The sequence below is a fragment of the Porites lutea genome, chromosome 6, assembly GCF_958299795.1.
Source record: "Porites lutea chromosome 6, jaPorLute2.1, whole genome shotgun sequence".
NCBI classification, from domain to species: Eukaryota; Metazoa; Cnidaria; class Anthozoa; order Scleractinia; family Poritidae; genus Porites; species Porites lutea.
The window spans coordinates 9,113,056-9,135,496 of NC_133206.1; the positions used below are offsets into that span (position 1 = coordinate 9,113,056).

Consider the following 22,441-nt stretch of genomic DNA (forward strand, 5'->3'; position numbering starts at 1 on the left):
TTCCTGGAGGAGGCCTAGTATAAATTTCCGTTCTTACTGTACTCTTTTGTTTGAGTGTGCTTTATTTTCGGTGTTGGCCGAGAAAACTGTCTTTTTGTGCCCTGTTGAGGCTGAGTAATATGGTTGACCGAAAAACGGTAATTTATTTTCCTAGCTAGATTACGATGTACTTAATAGTTAGGTTTTTTATATTTGTACATGCATAATTCACATTTTATCTTGTTTTGTATTTTTAGTTTGTCAAGCTTTTTTAACATGAGCCTCTGGCTCGGAAGATCGTGCAAACACTTCCCACGTCTTCGACATTAAATAAATCATTCGATTCCATTAACTTATTGTGGCCGAGAGGAATTGTCTCAACGTGCTGGATTGAAGAGTGGATGAATGTGTTTTTTTTTTCTCAGTTTGCGAGCAGGCCGCGGAATTCTCCAAATCCTGCAAGGATTTCCCCCCCACTACTGCAATTGATTTTTGGTTTCACTTCTGAGTCTAGACCGGTGTTAAAGCGGCACTGCCTCCTCTACTTGGATTTTAGTTTGCACAATAACTGACCGCTTTTTTTTCTTTCATACGGCGTCCAAAGCAATAACGCAGGAATGAAAAAAGACAAAAAAACAAAAGAAGTGAAAGGGGAAAGAGTGGTAAAAAAGAGAAGTTAGTTTACACGACACGATATTCGCAACTTGTCACCCATCCAGTTCCTAACCCCACCCATCAGAGCTTAATCAGTTGCGACCTTCGCCAGGTTTAGCTAAACAAGTGTCTATTATTATTATTATTTTTTTGCCCCGCATTTTCTCGCTGTCAGCCAGTCGGATTTCAACCTAGTTTTGCGAATTTGTTTTCCCTTACTAATTTCCTTAAGTCTCAACTTTTGCGGTGTCTTTTAACTTACCGCTCGCTGGCTTAAATGTTTATTTGCTCTCTAATATTGGGTTATCTTTATATAAGCTTGGTAATTGGGGGCTTCCCTGTATTTTGTATCAGCCCAACTATTCAAAATGAAATTCAGTTCCCGAAGCTTTACTTTACACGCGTGTCTCGTTTTCGTGCTTTATCTTTGTCGTCCTTGAAGGGAAAATCCTGTACTGGAGATTTCAGGATAAATCCCCTAATTTGACTTGAGGAATGTAGTCATAAGTACATATTCCGGCAGATGCGATGAATTCAGGCTGGGGTTATGTGACTTCCCTGTTGAATGTGGAAATTTCATAGAAATGCTTGACTACTGGTCACCTTCCGAGCGCCCCCTTGCCGATTATCATCGAGAGGCTCTAGCACTCAAAAATACCCTCTTGACTGGTGTCGCTTCCGGCATCGATCCGGAGTTCACACCAACGTGGACATGTAGTCTACCGTTAGTTCGCACTTTGACAAATCACACTGGCATGAGCAAAGCTCTTTCGGACAAACCATGCAAGCCATCCAAACAACTTTGCAATTTTATATTGCCCTGTCCTTGGTGTATGTTTCTCAAGGAGATAACCTTACGGACGTCCCCTCCAGGGTTCCCTCCGCCAGTGTTTGCCTGCTGTCTCCACGTGTTTGGAAAGAAATCGAGAACAGCCGGGGCCCTCATTCCATCTATTTTAAAAGCCTTAGATTCTAAGGCCCCTATTGCTGCTCAGGGCTGCCGTTTGATATATTTCTCACTTTGCCCAACCAAAGGGTCCGTCGGAGTCATTGTTTTCTCTCAGACTTTCCATCGTTTAGACAACTCTTAATTTTTTCCAAATTTGTCTTTAAGAGCTGGTTTAGCGCTTCGGCTTCTAGCCCCCCAGCCTTTTCTTTTTACCTTTGTGGCATCTGATCCTCACCCCCGTCATTACTGGAGGCCCGTTATCTCGCGCGCGCTATTGATTCTGTCCTCCTCGGTACTTTGGCCGACCACATCGTGCTCTTATTTACTACTTCAGACAATGCATTCCTCTCTTAGCCTTTACCTTGGGACATTTGGCCGTTCTAGGTATCTTCCTAATTCCAATTTTTTCGTCTGGGGTCTCTGCACTGTTCCTTGCGTCTGGCGCCCTTCTCTGTGGTGTTGCGAATGCTCGTATCTAAATGGCGACTGTTTTCCGTTCCGCCAACGATGTACGTGGGCTTCAAAGGTTTAATTCTGATTATTTGGTGAGTGAGTGATAACTTTATTTAAACACGGTTAAAAACATCAGTCTAACATATAAAATTAGCTAAAAATTCTCAAAAACTGTTTTGTATATTTGCCGTGTGGGAGTACTGATTAGAAAATTATCTATGGGAACTTCTCTTAAAGAAACCTAAGGAATTTGATGTACGTATTTCCTCAGGAAGGTTGTTCCATAGAAGAGCGCCACTGTAACTGAAGCTACGCTTCAGGTAATCAGTTTTTCGTTTTGGCAGCATTAATTTTTTCTTCGCGTTGCGAAAATAGTAATTCGGTGTTCTTGGGGCAAAAAAATTACAGAGATAAGCTGGGGCGAGATTGTTAATGCACTTGTACATTTTATTACATCCATTTGGAAATCACAGGTGATCCTTGCAATCTGATTGGCTCAGAGTGATGTGATTTATTCACGAATCGCACTATTTCGTGCTCTAAATCGCATCTTTTTTTTCAACCAAAGAGAAAGTAGTACTTAAACAAAACAACCAATCAGATTTCAAGGATCATTCACAGTAACCAATCAAATTGCAGGAAAACAAAAAACAAATAAAGGCAATATTGTGTGGCAAACTTTGTGCAAGTTTTTTGTTGCCAAAACTTTCTTTTTACAAAGGCAAAAATGGACGAATTTAATTACTTACAGTTTCTTAATGATGATAGTGAGCTCCTTGAGGCTGAAGAAGTACTTTTAGGGGAGTTTCCGACATTCAGTGTCCAGTTTGACGAATATTTTGATAATTTTTCCTCCACATCCGCTCCGGATGCGTGCGATCCCGAGTCCAGCAACAAAGAGACAAATCCAGAGCCAACTCCGAAAGTACAAAATGTAGATTCTACAAGGTTCCCTGAAATCTCAAGCGAAGAAATTGAAGAGCTCAAGGCTGTTGCCGTCAACAAAAATACCTCCCGCTCGACAAAATAGTGGATGAATGTATTCAAAAGTTGGTGCCAGTCTCGTCATCTAGAAAATGTAAACATAGAAACAATGGCGCCGGAAGAGCTTGACAACATCCTGAGCAAGTTCTACGCCGAAGTAAAAAAAAGGGACGGAGATGATTACGAGCCGGAATGCCTTAAAATCATGCAGAGTGCCATTGAAAGGTATTTAAAGGAGAAGAATTATCCACTAAGCATCGTACGATCGAGGGAGTTTCACAACTCACAAGAAATCCTCCACGCGAAGGCAATTTCTCTGCGACAACAAGGAAAGGGGAAAAGACCAAACAAATCTCAGCCTCTCACTTCGGAGGAAAAGTCTTCCCTCTGGCTAAAAGGTCAGCTTGGTGATTTTAACGGAAAAGTCTTGACCAATGTTAACTTCAAAAACTTGACTGACCAACTTGGATTCAGAGGTCGCCAGGAGCACTATGACGCCTACGTAGAGGACTTCGTTATAAGACAACAAGAAGACGGCAGCGAAGTTGTAGAATTCCGTGAAGGTCCCACTAAAACACGAAGCGGTGGTCTAACAATATCGCGAAGAACAACACCACAAGCTATGTATTCCACCGATGGCGGAAAAACTGATCCAGTGCGCCTTTTCAAGCTTTGGTTATCCAAGCGACCCGACGGAATGAAAGATAAAGGGCCACTGTACCTGAGCGTTATAAATCGTCCCAAATCAAATGATATCTGGTACACCAAAATTAGAATGGGCGAAAATACCATCGGCAACATCATGAAATCCATGGCCTCCTGTCTTAAGACGAACAAAAAACTGACCAACCACAGCGTAGCAAGCGTTTCCTCGCGAGGTTCGTCTAGAAAGCTGGGACAAGAGCAAAAAAACATTAATGATGGGGGAGGGGGACTTTCGCGCAATAACTCGATTGGAAACGCTTGCTACACAGGCTACCACAGCATGAGAAAAACGTTGGTGTCCAAATTGAAAAAGTCTGGTCAGCCGCCCAACGTTATTAATAGACGAGAATCAATGGAAAGAACTGTCTCACATAATTAGCGGATTTAAAGTAGTGCCAAATGAAAACGGTCCCAACGACGTTTCCAATCAAAACAGTACAGCTGCAAAGGCACCAACAATTCAAAACACAGTCCAACAGCCAGTCCTACACCAACGAGCACCACTGGTTCCTATTAATCGCGCCCAACAGTAAGGTCAAATGCACCAGGCCATGGAATTCCTGAATCCTGATTTTCAGGCAGCTGGTTTTGCAGGATTTCCGCCAAGTTGTCCCTCACAGTTTCAGTACCGCATGGCAGCGTTGACGTGTGCTGGTAATACTGCTGCTTCATCGCAGAATTACACCGGCTGTACTTTCAATTTTTTCTCCCAAGAAAACGCGATGCCTCAGCCACAACCGCAGAAGAAGCGAAGGGCTTATATTATTGAGTCAGACGACGAGGATTAAACTTTGAAGAAGACTATTTTTGCAGCGACAAGATTTTAGAACTGCTTGAACACTTGCACGAATGAAGTTTTTGCGCTCCAATGGGTTTTTTGTAAAGTGACATCTGTCATTTTGTTTTGTTGACATGGCAAGTACATGTAAACGCGTTTCCGGTTCCGCTTTTTACGAACCAGCCTTTTGGACCAATAAATTCCAATAAATGCAGATTAAAAAAAAAGAGATTTCATGAACGTGGGCCCTCACGAGAGATTTTCATCAGTGATAAGCCCGAGAGATTTGCTTTGATTGCTTTGGTTTATTGGGACGCCGTCTATATGAATATTCATTGTGTAGTCATTTAAGGACTGTAGTTTCTGCCTCGAGCTAATGACCATAAACTCTGTTTTGGCGACATTGAGATTTAACTTATTAGCTTTGAGCCAGCAATCAATATATTTCAGGTCACTATTGATTTGGGATTCAAGATCAGGTATAGTAGCTGCAGGAAAGGTAGAATTAGTGTCGTCGGCATACATTCTACGACAGCCCACACTCAAACAATTTGGTAGATCATTTATATAGATTAAGAAAAGAAGAGGACCAATTATCGACCTTGAGGTACGCCACAATTTAGAGGGTTCGCGCTAGATAGATGATTGTTTACGTTACGCCTTTGCATACGGTTAGTTAGGTAAGATTTAAACCATTTCGGGGCGTCTTGATCAACGCCATACTTAGTAAGTTTTTTTAGAATTATCTCGTGGTCAATAGTGTCAAAGGCCTTCTTCAAATCAATAAAGATTACAACATTAAAAAGACCTCTATCAATATTGACACACCAGTTATCGTTTGTCCCCAACAAGGCAGTAAGAGTGCTGTGTAGCGAGCGGAAACCAGACTGGCCGCTGTTTAATAAACCATTTTCATTCACATATTGATATAGCTGGTGATAGATAATTTTTTCGAAAATTTTGGCTACGGTAGGAATAACAGATATAAGCCGATAGTTGTTTAGGTCAGACTTAGTACCATTCTTAAAAATTGGTAACACTTTAGCCATTTTCCAGTCAGAGGGGAAAATACCAGTCACTAACGATTGATTAAAGTTGCCCGTTAAAGAGGGCGCGACAACATCGGCAGCAATCTTGAACAGCCTGTTTGGAATTTTGTTAAGCCCAGTTGCCTTACTTACATCGATAGCCTTAAGTAATTTGATGACTTTTTGAACATTAATCCGTTGAAAAAAATAGAATATTCCTCGTAGAATAAACACAGTTGATGTATTAGGACACCCTGATGGCTCTTAGCTAGCTAACTGTTTCACCAATGCGTCAAGAGGTAAGGCGGCTCTTTGTAGAATATCTTGACAACAATTTTCGTGAATGCATCATTCTTGGTGGCTCAAGGCGGCCTTTTAAAATTAGCGCTTGTCTTGTCATTTTAGTTTTGACGATTTAGTTAAAGGTATATGGGGTTGGGGAGGCCAATGGAGATCTTTCACTTCATCTAGTACCGTCTTTCGCCTCCGAGCCAAGGACTTGCATGTGCGCAAGGCTCTTTTGGCCTACTAATCTTTCAGTGAAGAAACATTTTGTAACATATCGTAGCAGCGACTCCCTCATCTTAGTTTTTTCGATCCTAGTGAACGTGTATTAATTTGGTTATTAATGACGATACACAATTGTTGGCACTCAAACCTTTTACTTTTTGTTTGTGAAATAGTCTATGACAAATAAATATAGAATACTTCAATAAATATAGAATACTTCATGGAAGGTGCAGTAATTACGTACTCGTTGTTTTTGTATCAGCGAACAAGTTAGTACAGTGAACCAGTAAGATTTCCAATACAAAAACGAGTGAGTAAATACCGTACTAAGCACACTTTCCATGTGGTTTCTGTTTAATATATACATATTGAGACATTCATCATTCTGTCAGCCTTTTATTTCAAATATTTCCAAAGTGCTAAAATGATGAAAATTTGCTGCTACACATCGTGAAATGATGACATAAAAGAAAACGACGTCGCCTTTCAAAAACTAGCAGTAAAAATTATGACAGGGGTAGGGATGTGAGGTAATATAGGATTTACAAGTAGTCTTAGCTTTTTTCGAAATATGCGGAAAATGAATGAATTTGAGTAAAATGGCCCGTTTGGATTAGCTTAACAGAAGACAAAATAGCTCTTTAAATCTCACCAAGTTTACTGTTCTCCCTCTTTCCATTGTTGTTTTGCAAGCTCTCTACAATTCTCTTCAGAGGCAAGAAAATAATAATAAAAAAAACTATTCCATTCCAATTTGCGGACTGTTCACTTTTCTACGAGAACAACTCTCTTTTTGGACTTAACAAATTTCCTCGTTGAATTGTAACATTTTCGTTCACAGCTATTTTGCAGGAGAAGCTTTTTCAGTCGCATTTTTCAGGCATAAGTTTGGAGATGGTTGCCGTTGCTGTCTGTACATGTAATTCTCGGGTTATAATTCCGATATAGGTCTTGTTCAATTTGGATTCTTTTGTGCGCGAAGGACACAAAGAAGTCGAGTTTCTATCGATAAAGTTTGTATTTTATGACAATTTCATTGCACAGTTTGCTGGTGTCGCTCAACTTTAAGATATTAGATAAAGACAGATAATTTATTGAAACATGTCGCAGCTGTACATGACTGAATTGTGTATTACATATAAAATTTAAAAGGTATTGAAATCTCTAACTCTCTCTTATACGAGTGTCAAAGAAATAAAACTACAGCAGTCAAGTCTGGGGGTAAACAGAGAAGGGCTCCCAAGTGAGACCTTCCATTTAATAACATTTGCCCAAGGTAGGCACCGCCTAACCCCAGACGAAAAAGTCTCCACGCGGGAAAAATCTAACCACACGAAGCTAGACGCTGAACTGCATGCATTCTGTCTTTAACTGGGATGCGTATATAAGACCTATAAGCATCTGACTCCCAGTCTCCTAAACGCTTAATCAGTTCTGCAGGGATTTGAGCTTGAAAAGCCAGGGTGGCCCCGGCCGCCCGAGCGAAAGCTATGTCCACTAACTTGAGACGGGTCTATGTTCGTCTTGGCTGCCCACAGCTTGAGAAGGGAGTCAAACTTTCCATAAGTCAGAGCAGTCAGGCCTCCCTCAGTTGATGCTGGGATGATAAAAGGCTGGGCCCGATAAAGGTGCTGGTACCAAGCGAAAGGCATGTCTGAGAGCTGTATAAGGGCAGAGTGGGTACTGGGTAATGCGAGGTAACGGGACAGTTAAAATGCGCTGACTAAATTGGATGGGCTTTGTCCATCGATTAATGATGCTGGCCCAGTCAGTAAAGAAGAGTATGTCTCCCCGGCGTAGGTGTTTGGACGGGTCAAACTGTGTGAATCCTTTGCATTGCAAATTCGCCTTACGTAGGAGGCCAAAGAACGTTACTAGGCAAACTACCCAGAAAGTTGCATGCAAAGGGTTGTCCAAATTTAAGTAACTCTTGAAGGCTAATAGGAATTTGGGTGTAATCGGTTTCTTTTGTGAAACTGTTAAACCTTTTACCTTTTACACACTTGATTCCTCGAAGTGTAGTTGCCAACTGAGAATTGTTTTTGGTTGGGTCAGTCAGACCATGTTCAAGGTGTAGAATACAAACCGCATTTAAATAAGCTGGGATGGAGGTTGCTGAGAGTGACCTTGCCAGAAAAGCTGCATGGTGACTAAGGGTTAATGCTGCTGCTGGGAGAGGCTGGTAACCGTAGTATACACGAAAGGATAGACATGAAGGCCTTTGACTCACGTAGGTGGACTTAATAGTGGGTACGTATGCTTGGCGCCGGAAATTGGTGACTTCACGGTCAAGTTGCTGTTGATCCCTTGGATCTAAGGAGAGCAACAGACAAGGGGGACATGTAAGATTCGAAGTCATTTGATCCAGGTAGGGTGTTGGTTGTTCCTGGGATATGCTTGACGAGCAAACTGAAGTTGCAATACTCGTAAGCTAAAACAGAGAACGAATTCAGTCCATGATCACCGGACAACAGGTTGAGCCTTCGTTTAGAATGGCTGCGGCCACTTGACTGTCTGTCTTGATGATTACTCGATGACCTGACGAGAAAGGTGCCCAACGGTGTGCAGCTAAAACAGTGGTAAACGTCTCCTTGTAACTGATATGGAGAGAGTAAAGAGATAAGTAATCCAAGGCCCAGTTGGCATACATCTAGTCTGTTGCCCATAGGCACCCCCCCGCCAGACAGGGAGGCATCAGTAAGCACCGCTGTAGGAAGTTCTGGGATGACTGAGGGGAACAAAGTTTTACAGTTGTGTGCTGATAAGAGGCAGATCCACCACATGAGGTCGGCTCTCGCATTTATATCTTGTAGTATTTTTAAATTTTAATTCGTCGAGTCTATTTTTATCAGTTCTAAATATTTTATTTACGACTGAGGGCCACTAGTTCATCAGTGTTTACTGTCATGTGTTACCCTCATTAAATAAAGTCGCTACCTACCTACCTATGTTTAGATAGAGGCGATGGTAAGGGCATTTAACCGAGTTTGCCAAGGTAATAAGACGCCTCAGAAATGGACGCCCCCTCGCACAACACGTGCTGCCGAATTAAGCTTGCCAAGGAGGCGTTGTAGGTGAAGCTTGGTACATATGCGTTTTGAGCTTGTTACCTTGAGAAGGGATAACTCAGACACACGATCGTCTGAGAGACGGAGCTCAAACTGAACAGTGTCGATTTCAACTCCAAGAAAAATCAGACATTGGGCGGTGTAGACAACTTTGTACCAGTTGACAGCCGGAAGCCGCGAGTCAAAAGTTACCTTTGCACAGACGTTGGGTTGGTTCGATGAAAAGGAAGTCATCGAGATATGCCAGCACAGTATACCCTCTCCGGGCCATCATATGACTAATCGCTTGTGCGAATCGATGAAACACCATTGGTGAGGCCCTGGCTCCAAATGGGAGACGCTTATCATAGAGGTAGGTGGAGTGTTTTGAGTCGTTGAAGCACCACGACATTCCTGTATCTCGCCAGCCGTCGGGGTGTGTGCCAACGTTTCTGTATGCATGTTTTAAGTCAACTTTTTCTAACCAACGACCAGGTTGACAGAGATTTTCTGCATCATCAACAGTAACATACTTGTAGCGTTCTAAATCCATATATTAGTTACAATTCATCATTAAGGGTCGGCTACAATCCAGGATCATTCGTGATTCATTGGAGTCCTTTTTGGTACAGCTTCAAGGGCGTTAACGATAATGGCATGTTGGCCTTGTCTGCTATAGCAAAGTGAACTTTTCGGAGACCTTTGACTAATTGTGCTTCAATTTGATTTTTAGCTCCAGGCCGCAAAGCAGACTTATTGTTATGTGTAAAGGCATGTGAAACCATTGAATCAGGAGAAAGGAGCTTAACACCATCCAAGATAAAGTCCATGTCATGGGTCATTGTTTAGTTCTGTTGCCCAGGTCTCAAAAACTAAGTCTGTGGAGACCTTGGCTGCTTGGGGCTGCTGCTTAAATTCTGAAAAGGACCCTCCATGAACAGGTAAACTTTCCCCACACTCTGCGGGAAGTGGTGTCCTTAAGATGGGATCAATCCCGGCATTTAACAACGTGATCGTGACAGCTCCCGCTAGTTCTGTAGTCAAAATACCACTCGGAGGAAGATCTGCAGTTGAGTATAGGCTTAGTATTTGGTTCTTGAGCAGTACCAGACTGGTGCTGCCATTGTGGGTGGGTTCCCAAGCAATGCGGTTTGATGCAAACATGATCATATTTACAAGAAGAGACAAAGCGAAACCTTCACGTCGTTGGTAATCGTAGCAAACTTGCTACGTTTTGCAAGGAGATGGGCGCGGCGGTGTGGGAGTTGGATCTGGTCTGTGGAGTGTTTGGTGGGAGATGAACTGGCTGTCAGTACCCAATTTACAGTTTGTCGAAAACTGCATTCTGCGGTACAAATCATCATATTGCATCACTTTCGATAAAGGGTAACACTTTGCTAGTTCAGATATCTTTGAAATATAAATAATATATTGAAGGATGTCCTAGGAGGACGAGAGAGACCCATCTGTCATGAGAGTATGCATAATATGAACGTTAGCCGCTGACCATTGTGAGAATGAGATTTTTTCAAGAGAGAGTTTCTTGTCCTGAGCGGTTTTTAATTCAAGCATCAGTAGAGGTTCCAAGCGCGGTCTCCTTAACCTCGTGTGGTGCTAAGGGGAGGGAACTAATGAAATTTAGGATGAAAAGAGGACGCTTATTTCGCGAAGCAAAGGGCTTAAACAGTGGCTGCGCTGGGTCTTGTTCCTCTTCGGTTAAACCGAGTAAGATGGGGTCTCCTAAGGAATCCATAAGAGATTTGAGCTCAGATTGAACAAATGGGTCTTACTGGAGACTTTTCAAAGTTTTTTTTTGCGACAAAATTACCATTAGGTGTTGTTGTTGCGGTCGCCGAGACCATCTTGGGCGGACTCTGTTGCGTGGACTCTCGCTGTAGCTGCAACAGCTCGAGTTTGGTGCGAGTAAGGTCCTGTTCAAGCTGTAAATCGCGGTTTCGAAGATCTTTGGTCGCTCTGTCATTTACAGTGGGTTGTTCTGCCTTAAAGCTTGTTGTAGTAAGGTCTTTTATCAAAGACTCAACCTGACTCAGTTCGCGTTTGACTGCTACGCTCATCTGTTGAGGTGTTGTGGATTCTGCTACAAAATGATCCGCGACGAAATCTTTTAGCATTATCGGATGTTTCGTTCTCCTGCTGCTCTTTCTAGTCGCCATAGCGTAAACAACGACAATAACACACCATAAGAAACTATTCTGGGAAGTAAACGTGTGTTCAGCGAAGCTACGATATGTACAAGCACCTGGCAAAAAGCTAAAGAAACTAGTGCCAATCCTCCCTCCCTTCCGCTAGAGTTAAATGCAAATAAATGCAATTATTTTAGACAAAAATATGTGCAATCATGAAGGCAAATACATTTAACAAATAAGATTCAAGTTAAAAAAGTGTCATTTAAGCTACCATTTAGAACAATTATGATCTAGGAAGACTTATTAGACTGTTGACATGAAGCCATTTAAAAACAATTCTTGGACCTAGCTATTGTTCTTACAAAGCGGGAGATAATACGTGCACGGGCGCCTTAGTTTGAATTGTGTGGAAAATACTGGCCGCAAAAGCTTTCCCTGTTTATGCTGGCCATCGCTAATTATATTCTTGAAAGTGCGTGGACAAATGTTGTAATGATGTTCTGCAATTGTCGGGAGGCCTTAGTAGCCTACTAAGCGCTTGACACTACATAATTTTCCCATGACACTGAATTATCTCCACCCTCTCCGCACCTTACGATCATGCACCTGAACACACGAGCGACGACATCAACGTTTAAGGAGTTCTTACTGCGTGACTATCGACAGTTATCCGCAGCTAGACATTATTTCCCTCAGCGAAACTGGACCTAGCTAAAGGACCAACCCCAGATTACTTCATGGGAAATGCGCGCGTAAGATTTCTATTTACGATTTGAGTAGTATCAGAAAAAGAACGAGTGATGGCAGCGAGCGAGTGAGTTTTCTGATGCGTATTAACTGTGTTTATTTCATAGGTACTGAGATTTTTTTTGTGTAATTTAGTAGACAAATTGCACAATTGGGGCGATCAAAAGTGTAACAAGAAGTCAATTTAAAATCGCTCAACAACAACTAAGTTAATGAAAGCCTATAAAATTTAGAACACTTACCGTGTTGTCCAGCCAGAGCGAGTTTTTAAAACAGTGCCTCAGGACTACACATACCGAGCAAACCCTTCTCGTACAGTATTTTTAACTCGATCTCTTCGCTTGTCAAAGCTACCGATGCTTTGGGTTTATTTCCTTTTCCTTGTTTCTTCAGCTGTTTTTGCTTGGATTGAAGAACTTTTCTGGTTTTCTCCAAGACCAAGTTGTTGATTATGCTGGCAGAATAGCCCTTTTTCTTCAACTGTCGTTCGAAGCTGGCCATTAAACTTCGAAGCGAGGTCGGCTTGTACTCTTTGCCATCTTTAGTGCTGACAGAGATGATAAATTCGCTAATGTGTCCATTCAGCTCAGCCGCTGGAATATCTTCAATTTTCCTGTCTTCGTCTTTCATTTTCAAAGATCTTTCAAGCAATCTTACATCTCGTTCAGTTTTTGAGCGGTATTTTTGTTTTCGTGTTCCAATATAAATTTTATAAACCGAGCAAACAGAAGTAAACCTTCCCTCGGCTATTTTTCAAAGCGCGCAGCCTTTTGTGCAACGGCCTACGGGTGAAGTTCTCTTCAGTACGTTCATTCATCATCAGTGAAATTTCGTCGTTCGCTTTCCTGATTGGACAAATGATAGTTTTTTTACGGTGAAATTTTGTCGTTCGTGCTCCTGATTGGCTACGAGCAGAATCAGTACGAATTTTATTCACTATGATTTTCGTGGATAAATCTCGGTACCCATGAAATAAACCTGGTTTTGCAGCCGAGTTCAGAACTAGGCAAGGTTTGAAGGGCATCCATCTTGGATGAGTGTCAAAACCACTTAGGAGCGGGGGTCGGTTTGGGAGGAAGCGAGAAAAATGGAGGGACTGTCCTAACATCACTGCAGCTCGCGTTCAGGGAGTGTGTTGTACAATCAACGCAAGCGTTTGGTTGGTCATTAGACAATAGATGTTACTTTGATCTGGTTTAACCACTGAGTTAAAGCATTTCGATGTGTGTATATATTATGTGCAGTATGTGAATCTGGAGTTATTCTGACAAATACCCGCCGAGAAGCAAGCAACCGAAATCGGGCAAATTTTGGCCTCGCGAATTACCTGTTTTGAGGTTTCCGGGTATCGATGACATTTGGCCTCAATATTTAAGGTATTATAAAGATTTAGAACCGAAGAAACTTGTTCTCTTTCATCTTATGTGAACCTTGTTTTATGCCCGTGACAAATTTTGAACGGAATCGAAATTTTGATCATGATCAAGTGGTCGATTGTTACTCGGACAGCCTACAATAGTTTCGGATTACATACTGGAATAAGTATGGGGTCAGACAGCGAGAGCATTTGTTTTATTACACCTATATTTTTATTATACCTTAATAATTTTTCTGATTATAGAAAAATATTTATAGTATCTTATTAAAGGAGAAGGAAGAAAGCTGGGAGATTGACTTGGATAGATTAATAGTGTCTGATGTAGTACTTGGAGAGGGAGAGTTTGGAATTGTTAATAAAGGTAGCTACCGGGGACAAGATGGAAGGATCTATGATGTCGCAGTAAAGCAGTTGAAAGGTACTATTATAAATGAATGAAAGGCACCTAATTTGGTTGATATGTTTTTTTTTCTTCATTTATCAGCCTTACTTTTAAAGGAATGAGTAGACATGCCGCAACGAAACCTGTGTTGCAGAAGAAATGTACACAATGTACATCGATATATTTTTCTTGCATTTACTTCTTTGTGTCACGCCTTCTTCTTCTTCTTTTCAAATGTCCTCTCCTCTAACAGGGCCCCCAGGAACTCCCACGGAAGGCTTGATGCAGGTTATCTGATACAAAATAAAGAAAGAAAGAAAGAAAGAAAGAAAGAAAGAAAGAAAGAAAGAAAGAAAGAAAGAAAGAAAGAAATGATGATGATGATGATGATGATGATGATGATGATGATGATGATGATAAAGTATATATCTTGCCGCGATTTAAAAACATCGAACTCAGTGAAAGCTAATCAGTGTATAACATGTTAATGAATTTACTGTTATGTGGCTTTTCTATATAGATGGTACAAACATGGCAGACAAAAACGATTTATTAAGTGAAATAAAGTTGTTAAAACAAGCTGGACGGCATCCAAACATCGTCAGCTTAGTTGGCGTTTGTACTCTTGAGGGTATGTTTTATCCTAATCAGTATTTGCTGTAATGAATACTCGGCTCCTTTTTCTTTAATAAGTTTCTTTTTTATTTTTTATTATTGTTTCAGAGAAGATTCTTGTTGTGACTGAACTGGTTCCGTATGGTACTTTAAAGAACTTCCTAATATCAAAACGAATAGCATGCGTTTCTGGTGAAGCGAGTCGTTATGTAAATGTACGTTTTGGCTTAAACGACCGGGCGTTACTTAAAATCGCGTTTCAAATCGCTTTGGGGATGCAATTCTTAGAAAAGAAAAAGGTAAGGGAATATACGTGTAATACCTTTTGCGTGCAAATATAATACCTTCTTTCCATTCTCGAAACGTGCTTACTTCTTTGTAGTATATCTTTAAAACATTTTACTACACCTTAGCACTTTTAGCATATGAAGGGATGGTTATTCTAGCAGATATTCTTCATATAGTAGTTGTCATCCGTTGAGTGGTATTTTTCTATATTCTTCCTCTGGGGCCGTCTGTCTTTGCTCTGTCTATATTATTACGAGCGACTTTCTGTAAATACTACGGATAGGTCTGCAAGAAGGAAAAATCGAAATCCCCCAAACTTTGTCAAAACAAAGCCCTTTGGAAACTATTTTAGAAAATACAAGACTTAGTTCGTTTGACTCCATATTTTTTTAAATAAACAATTTTTTCAATGTTCACCTTCGAGAGGCCTTTAAACCACCGAAAAATGTGCTGGTATCCTCGCTTCGTCAATGAAACGGAAACTAATACCGTGAGTTTTTTTTTTATATAAAACAACTTCATGGTCCTTCTTTTGTATCTAAACGTTGTTACAATTTAAAAAGATTTCAATCTGTTTTTTTAATTTTTTTTTTCAAAATTACCCTATAAATCAATATTATCGCGACCATCAATTTTGGGGTGTCAGTAAAACGCGGAGTCGGTCCCGGGCCTGGGTCGGGGTCTATTTCTTTTCTTAAAAATGCCGTTTTAGGGTTAAGGTTAGGGTTAGGCTTGACACTAACCGTAAGCCTAACCCTAAAACAGCATTCTTTAGAAAAAAGATAGAACCCGACTCCGGCACTGACCCCGATCCCGACCCCGCGTTTTACTGTCACCCATCTCAGAGAAAGAGCAATGCTTCCCCTATCAATCTGTGAAATAAAAAATTGGGGCAATTCAAACTGCGAGTCAGTGACAACTGAAAACATTTACGGTACTCGCGTGATCTACGACCTTTGAATTTGCAGTTGTATTGGTAAATACAAGCGAGAAATTAGACAGCATTTGAAATTCTGGCCCGTTCGCCCCTTTTTCGCCAGTTTAAACACTAAAAATCGTTCTAGACTTCACAGTAGCAATCAGTTTTTCAAAAGGAGAAGTAATCTTATAGTGTGCGAAAGTGAACTATGAACGCTTTCCTTACGTGCGTATTTGTTTACTTTCACGGTATCTGTAATAGTTATCATTTATGAAAAAAAAATGACTTTAGTGTCGTTAACTATTCTTTAAAAGGCTCTCGTTTCTCCTGAGACAAATCGTTATAGCTATACAAAAGGAAAAAACTTTGACCTACCTCACGGGGGGGGAGGGAAGCTACTTTCCATACATTCTCTTAAACGAAATCCAAACGATGATTTTACAACTTACAAAGCGATCATCCGATCATCATAGGTCTTGACAGCGGATTTGTGTACAGATCATGCGAATTACGTCATAAACAAGGATCAACGGTATTGAGAAGGAACAAAAACATGACGGTCTAAGGCGGGACTGTTTCTCACTATTTTATTCCGGTAATTCGCAAATTTATTGATTTCATGTCGCTTTTCAGACATAATGCGTGGTTTTCTTGTCTTTTATAACTGACAAGTTTTCTCTGCAGAGTTTGGAATATGCAACTTATAGCGTTAGCTGCGTATGGCTGATAAGAACTGGAAGCACCGAAGAGTTGAGCTGTCGGTGTTTTGCTGTAAACCTAAAGAAAGTTAAGGTCGCTTCAAGGTACAGGGCTTTCAGAAATAGTGGTGATTTTTTTTATTAGGATCGTTTTGAATTTTAACTTTGAATTCAAGGTCAGTTGTTGACTGATCATAATAAACGAAGTGAAATGTTATGATGTGTGAAGCTATAAAGTTATAAAGCTAAATTATTGAATTATTTCCTCTGCCGGTTCGCCTCTCGCTTCTAAAATATTTGCTTTGGGAAAAATATTGGAATTATTGCTATTATCCGCTGACCACCGCGCAAGATGACCGCTTTGCAACTAGTTGTGAGAACATCGTTTCTCTGTCACAGACCTCGTCCCTTCTCCCTCCCCCCCCCCCCCCGTCCCCCCTGATGGGCAATTTGCTTTGGAACATGAAAGAAAATTTATATGTTAACAAAGTGGCTACATAGTTCATCTCCGTGTATAATAACGGGTGCAAACTGCATCGCGGCAAACCGCCCCTCATAGAAAGACTTCTCCACAATTTTGTGTCGACAAAGTCATTGCTCGTTCTCGCAGGCCAGAAGTCTCTCATGGGAGCTATAACGGTACTGATGTAAGTCTGCTTTCGTGTCTGCTACTGCTGACAAAATTAATCGTCTTGTTTATCACGTACTCTATCAGTGGCAGTGTTGACCAAAATATGACTTAGCTTTATTCGTATTAGAACCACGGCATTAGAGAAACCTTTATTTTCACGTTCATAGAATTTTTAGATTTCACACATTTAGGATTTATTGATGATAACTTGCAAAACAGCTTGAAAAACCGAACCCTTTCTACAACGTGTTACATTACAACCTGGGTCAAGGACCTCATGAACGCCCATATACTATTGTCAACGATCTTCAGTCTCTTCTTTTTCCTCGATGTTGGCTGCGAAAATGGGTCCACTCAGCTCAAAAAACTATTCCTTAACAACACTGGGAGAAAAGAAGAGAAGAATCAGAGGGAAGTGACCCTGGTTAAGTGTCACAAATTGTAGTCTGGTTGTGTTCCTTTGTTTCTTCGGCTCGAAGCCGAATCATTTTATGTACATTTTTTTTCTCGTCTGTTGCAAAAGCGACTGTTGTATTTTACAAATCATAAACTAGAACAGATGCTGCAGGTACAAAATCGATTTTTATCCACTTGTTCATAACGTTTTTCAGTTGTCGAAAATAACATAGGTGACACGTCAATGCGAAAGTTTAATATCTCTTTGTCATATTCTTGAGACGAGAACCTCCGAAAACCCAGCAGTCATAATAAAAAAACGTTTTACTCAAATGTATCTAAAAAGTTTGGTACAGAATTACTTCTTGAGAAACCCCAAAATAAAAGGGAATTTTTTTTCGGAAGTTTTTCATATTGTTTGATCTCGGGGTTTTCCTTGTCTCGCTCGCGCTAGTTTTGTATGCGTAAGAGAGTTGCGTGGCTTGCTTAGCGCGCGGGTCACGCTCGCTGTTATTGGAAAAAAACTGTAGTAAGCCACCTTAAACAACTATAAAGGGGAAAATGGAGAGAGGTGGTGGTCAAGAATTGAAACTTACCGTTTCATACGACTTTTTTTATCTTCTAAGAAGTAGTCCAAATATTTCCGAAAACTTTTGTCGATGATCCAAAGATCTTCGAACACCTTACGAATTACTCTTTCGATATTTGAGTGATTAAGATCAAAGAAAGTTTAATTTACATCACGACAACCAATATTTTAGTATTCCTGGAAGAACACCTTTATGAAAGAAATTGCACGAACTGTTTAATATTTACGCAACCGGAGTCCAGGATAAACGAAGATTGCAAAACAGGAGTCAAAATCAAGAAATTTTACAGCAAGTAATCGTTGAAAGATTTTTTTCTACCCTTGCTAGCGTGGACATAAAAATAAATTTTGCCGTAATTCCAGCTGAGTGAATGAAAAAATAGCATTATTAGGGAGAGTGCCCTTTTTTTTTCTACTGATTGCCAAACGCGTGGCAAAGTTTAGCTTGAAAATAACTTTATCCTATGTTTTAATAAGAACTTACAACTCGTGCATTTTTTAATGTATCTGTTTCAGTAAACGATTCCCAGCCCTAACGCAGGCTACTAGCCCTGGACGCGAGCGTATAAGAAAAACGCGAGGGGTGGGCTTGGAAAGCGAGATTTGCCCGAGATTATTATTATTATTATTATTATTATTATTATTATTATTATTATCATTACTTTTAATTTGTCATCCTTTATTTACTTACAAAGAAAGGTTGTGAATAGTCCATATGTTGTATTGCCTTGATTCAGGGTCACATAGTAGTCATAGTAGCGTGAGGTACTTCACGAAAAATGGTAGCATTGCTATCGAAAAAATCTCAAAAGGAACAGTTTTTTAACCGGGGCCTGAAAGGGCTACGGGTCAATAGCCCATTCGGCATTGACCTGTGGCCCTTGAGGGCGAAGGGTCTAATTGTTTTAGTTTCACCCAACTAGTCGGACAAAAAGCAGGTAAGAAATACGTCTTTTAAACAATTATTGGGTGAGGTTTTTGTGATACCCGGAATAATCAAGGCCGAGGTAAGTGTAATCAACCGAGCCGAAGGCCGAAGCTGATTCGTCGGGGTTATCTGCTTGATGATTTGTCGACAAAAAGGGGCTGCGAAACTCATAGTAACGTCGCCCTTGAGGTGTACTCCGAAGAACCAACATATCTGAGGTGAGCTTTCTGTGATTTTCATTCTCTTGTAAACAAAAAGTTATGTAAAACCATTCGGTACGGAGGATTTGCGACGGATCAAAGGTATCCCACTCGCCCAGTTGCCCTGTTCCGTAAAGCTGTTGCAGTTGTTCGCTCGTAATAGGATTTTTATGAAGGATCGGCCCAACTTTCCCCTCCTGCATCATTTGTTTGCAAAGAGCGTTAGATTTTTGGAAGGCTGATTCGCCGATTGTCGACCATGGCTTGTTGTTGGGAGGTTGTCTTAAGTATCGGTTGACAGCTGCCGGATCGCTTTAAGAGACAAAACTTTGAACTCTGTGCTGTCCTCTCGCCTGACAGCAACGTAAAACATTGTGTGAGACATTCATTTAACTCTTCTTTCTCCATCTCTTGTATAACTGTTTTGAATTTTGTCTGGCCTGCAAACCATTCTATTAAAAAAATTGACTACAATATACTGAAAACACTTATCGAAAAAAGTTAATTTCATTTGTTTTGAATTTATGGTAACTTAAAGCGAAACCACTTTAAATGTTCGTAATTTCGTCTAGTAGAAACAAACTTAAGTTAACTTACCATTTAATATCTTCATTCCATACTTTGTTGCTTTAGTTAGCATTTTATAGAATGGAAATGTCTAGCAAGTTATCTAGAAACTCATTTGCAACCTGGAAAAAACGCGAAGCGGCCGCCATTGTTTTGGTCAGTTTTCAAAATCGGCGAATTTCGCTACTCAAAGACTGATAGCCCAGTGAGTGTAGCCAATTAAAATGCAGGATTTGCATTAGTCCACTCGTTAGGTGATACTAAATACGCATAACCCTCGACTATCGAAAGTCCTATGATCCGAAACTATCCAAATTAATCCTTAATTGGACAGTTTTTAAAACTTGAAGGATGATAGCTTTGCTATATCGGATTAACTACCAGCAATATAATTAAGTAAAAGATAGTTTGAAGACCGCTAAGACCACGCGCGATCCACGCGCTTCGCCCGTGACAAGGTTACTAGAAATACGTATCTCCCGTTAGCCCTCGCGAGGCTCGGCTTTTGAGTAGCGCCACTCAAGTGTAGTCAGCGGGGTCAGGAACTGGAGGCTGACCCGCCGCGAATATCCTGTCATAAAGGGCCCTTCTTTATTCCTTCTTTTCTTCTTCTTCTCATTCTTTCTGTATTGTCTGGCTTAATTTTGAAATCTGTTTTGAAAAGCGGATCTGCTTTTCTTTTCTGCGGCTGTAAATTCTGACGGGATCTAGATCCACAATCTCCTTGTCTTAACCTGTTTTGATAAACGCATGAACTCTTTTCATCAGCTCCGCATTTTTTTTTTTTTTAATCCTGTGCCCGTTTTGCCACGAGACCTCTATCAAAACTTCAATTCTGATATCTTTAGCTCTTCAGGTTTACACTTGATTAGGAAAGGCGTCAAGGGGGGGGGGGGGGGGGGGGCTCGCTTCATAGCAATAGAACCAGGCAACGCGCTAGTTCCGCCATTATGAAAGTCGTGTACATGTACTGCATTGTTTGCCGGCTTTCGATGATGAAATAGGATCTAAGCAATTCTCTTCCTACCGCTGCGCGTTTCCTTGAGTTTCGGTAGCGACGTATGATGACTAATTCTTTGAGTCGTCAGCAAACTAAGCTCCTGAGGTCTTTTTTTTTTTTTAGAATTGTAATAATTTGGTCCAGTGGGGATTCCTAGGTTGTGATACCAAGAAAAATATTGAGAAAACCGGGATGCGGGATGCCGGATGCAGCTTTCTTTCACCTTTTCAATCACTCGTTAAATCAGCAAAGCTGTGTCGTACTCTATACGTAAATTTTTTTTTCGCTAAATTAAAGGATATAAAGGCATAGAATAGAAGAGTACTATCAAAGTTTAACGTTAAGATTAAGTAACAAAATACTCCAAGAACACTCAATGGAAAGTCTAAGGTGAATTTTACCCTGACAATGTGCCTTATTGACCCCAGCATTTGATGCTCGCTACAGTCTCAAAATTCGGTTTATTTTAAAATTCGTTTTTTGATATTCTTGTCCACCCGCGAAAATGTAGCCACGATCGACCTGCGAAAATCCACCCGGAACCCGCGACAATTTACCTGTGACCTGCGACAATTTACGCGCCACCGCGAAGATTAGACTCTTTACTCCCACTGATGCTATTCTATCAGTCGGCTAATGATTTAGTTTGATATATTATTATTTTGATATGATATGTTTCGTAAACTGCCTAAAATGAGTCTTTGTTTCAGTTTGATGTAATGTTAAGCAGTGCAGGTTGTTTGTTTGTTGTTGTTGTCGTTTTACAAAGCTTTTTTAAGTTTTTAAGAATTTACTGTGAGGAAAGTCGATTTCAGATTCTTCTCATGCAAGCCAACAAAAAACCGCTAAGATTTAGCGCCGAATTTCCCATTTCTTTCCATTACCATTGGGCTTTTTTTATTATAGCATCTCTGTACGTTTTGAGCTTTTACCAGTATATAACTATTTATCTTTGTGTCTTTTTATTTCTTTTTAGTGCGTTCATCGCGACCTTTCAGCTAGAAATGTCTTCATTGGAGAAAACCTCGTAGCCAAAATTGGCGACTTTGGATTGGCACGTGATATCTCAGATTATGGTATTTACACCAAAATATCCAGTGTAAGTACATGTAGCCTCGGGAACCGCTTTGAACTGCACAATTTTGGGACAGCCGACATTTTCAACTGTAAATCGAGACACCATAAGAATGATATACCGTGAACTGCCGCTTATAAGTCCTGGGATTATGTATCTTCGTGAAGGGTTTTAGAAGGACTTATGAACTGAGGGGTTTATATCCGAGGGGGGCTTATGACCGAGGGGCGCTTATCACCGGACTAGAACAAGCTTTATAACATAGCTAGAATGTTCGCCTAATCAAATTTAATGGCACGAGCGTGCTCCATATTCCCATTGAGCACACTAATGACGTCAATAAACCTCGAGTCTTTGTGACCATCCTCCAAAGACGTCTCCCAATGCAATTGCATACGCGATGAAGCGCTTACCAGGTATTTCATAATGTAATTTAAGAGAAAACTTTAGAATTTCTTAACCAAAAGTAGGGAAATTAGGTGTGTGTTGTTGTTGTTGTCATCTGCGCGAGCTGTGCGGGCTATGGCGTGTGCAAATCATTCTTTGCAAAGTTCTTTCTCTCTAGAAGAATTTTTCTGTGAATTAATAGTTTTTTGGCACCCCAATATGGATTTTACAATCTTTTGTAATGTTGTCTTAAGTGTGTTGAGTTAAATCTCTCTCAGTTTCAAGATAAGCTTAATATTAAATAAAAACAGTTTTAACTGTCAGGTAAAAATATATATAGTCACGTCATTATTGACGCGCGTTACAATAATAAAATTTTAAGTGAACTGCTATATCGATCGCTTTGA

At 40.5% G+C, this 22,441-nt stretch overlaps 3 protein-coding genes across 3 annotated transcripts in view; all 3 read left to right on the forward strand.

The window, feature by feature from the left end:
- LOC140941648 (uncharacterized) overlaps positions 1 to 22,441 on the forward strand; it is a 563,750-nt gene that overhangs the window by 314,079 nt on the left and 227,230 nt on the right. The gene's annotated exons all lie outside the window — the stretch shown is intronic.
- The window catches only part of LOC140941639 (fibroblast growth factor receptor 4-like), a 40,585-nt gene that overhangs the window by 3,394 nt on the left and 14,750 nt on the right, over positions 1 to 22,441 (forward strand). Inside the window, exons 3-6 of the mRNA XM_073390661.1 lie at positions 13,617 to 13,777; positions 14,262 to 14,372; positions 14,465 to 14,655; positions 21,549 to 21,671. Of these exons, the coding sequence (XP_073246762.1) occupies positions 13,617 to 13,777; positions 14,262 to 14,372; positions 14,465 to 14,655; positions 21,549 to 21,671 (586 nt within the window). The remainder of the gene's footprint in view (positions 1 to 13,616; positions 13,778 to 14,261; positions 14,373 to 14,464; positions 14,656 to 21,548; positions 21,672 to 22,441) is intronic.
- LOC140940616 (uncharacterized protein KIAA1958-like) lies at positions 2,825 to 4,512 on the forward strand. The gene is made up of 2 exons (XM_073389609.1): positions 2,825 to 3,897; positions 4,319 to 4,512. The coding sequence occupies exons 1-2, from the start codon at positions 3,069 to 3,071 to the stop codon at positions 4,510 to 4,512; spliced, it is 1,023 nt and encodes a 340-aa protein (XP_073245710.1). The 5' UTR covers positions 2,825 to 3,068.

Excerpts from the sequence above, each read along its gene's own strand:
- LOC140940616 (XM_073389609.1), top strand. The coding sequence starts at position 3,069 with ATGAATGTATTCAAAAGTTGGTGCCAGTCTCGTCATCTAGAAAATGTA. Across the intron at positions 3,898-4,318 it reads AGCAAGCGTTTCCTCGCGAG|GATTTCCGCCAAGTTGTCCC; the intron begins GTTCGTCTAGAA and ends CTGGTTTTGCAG.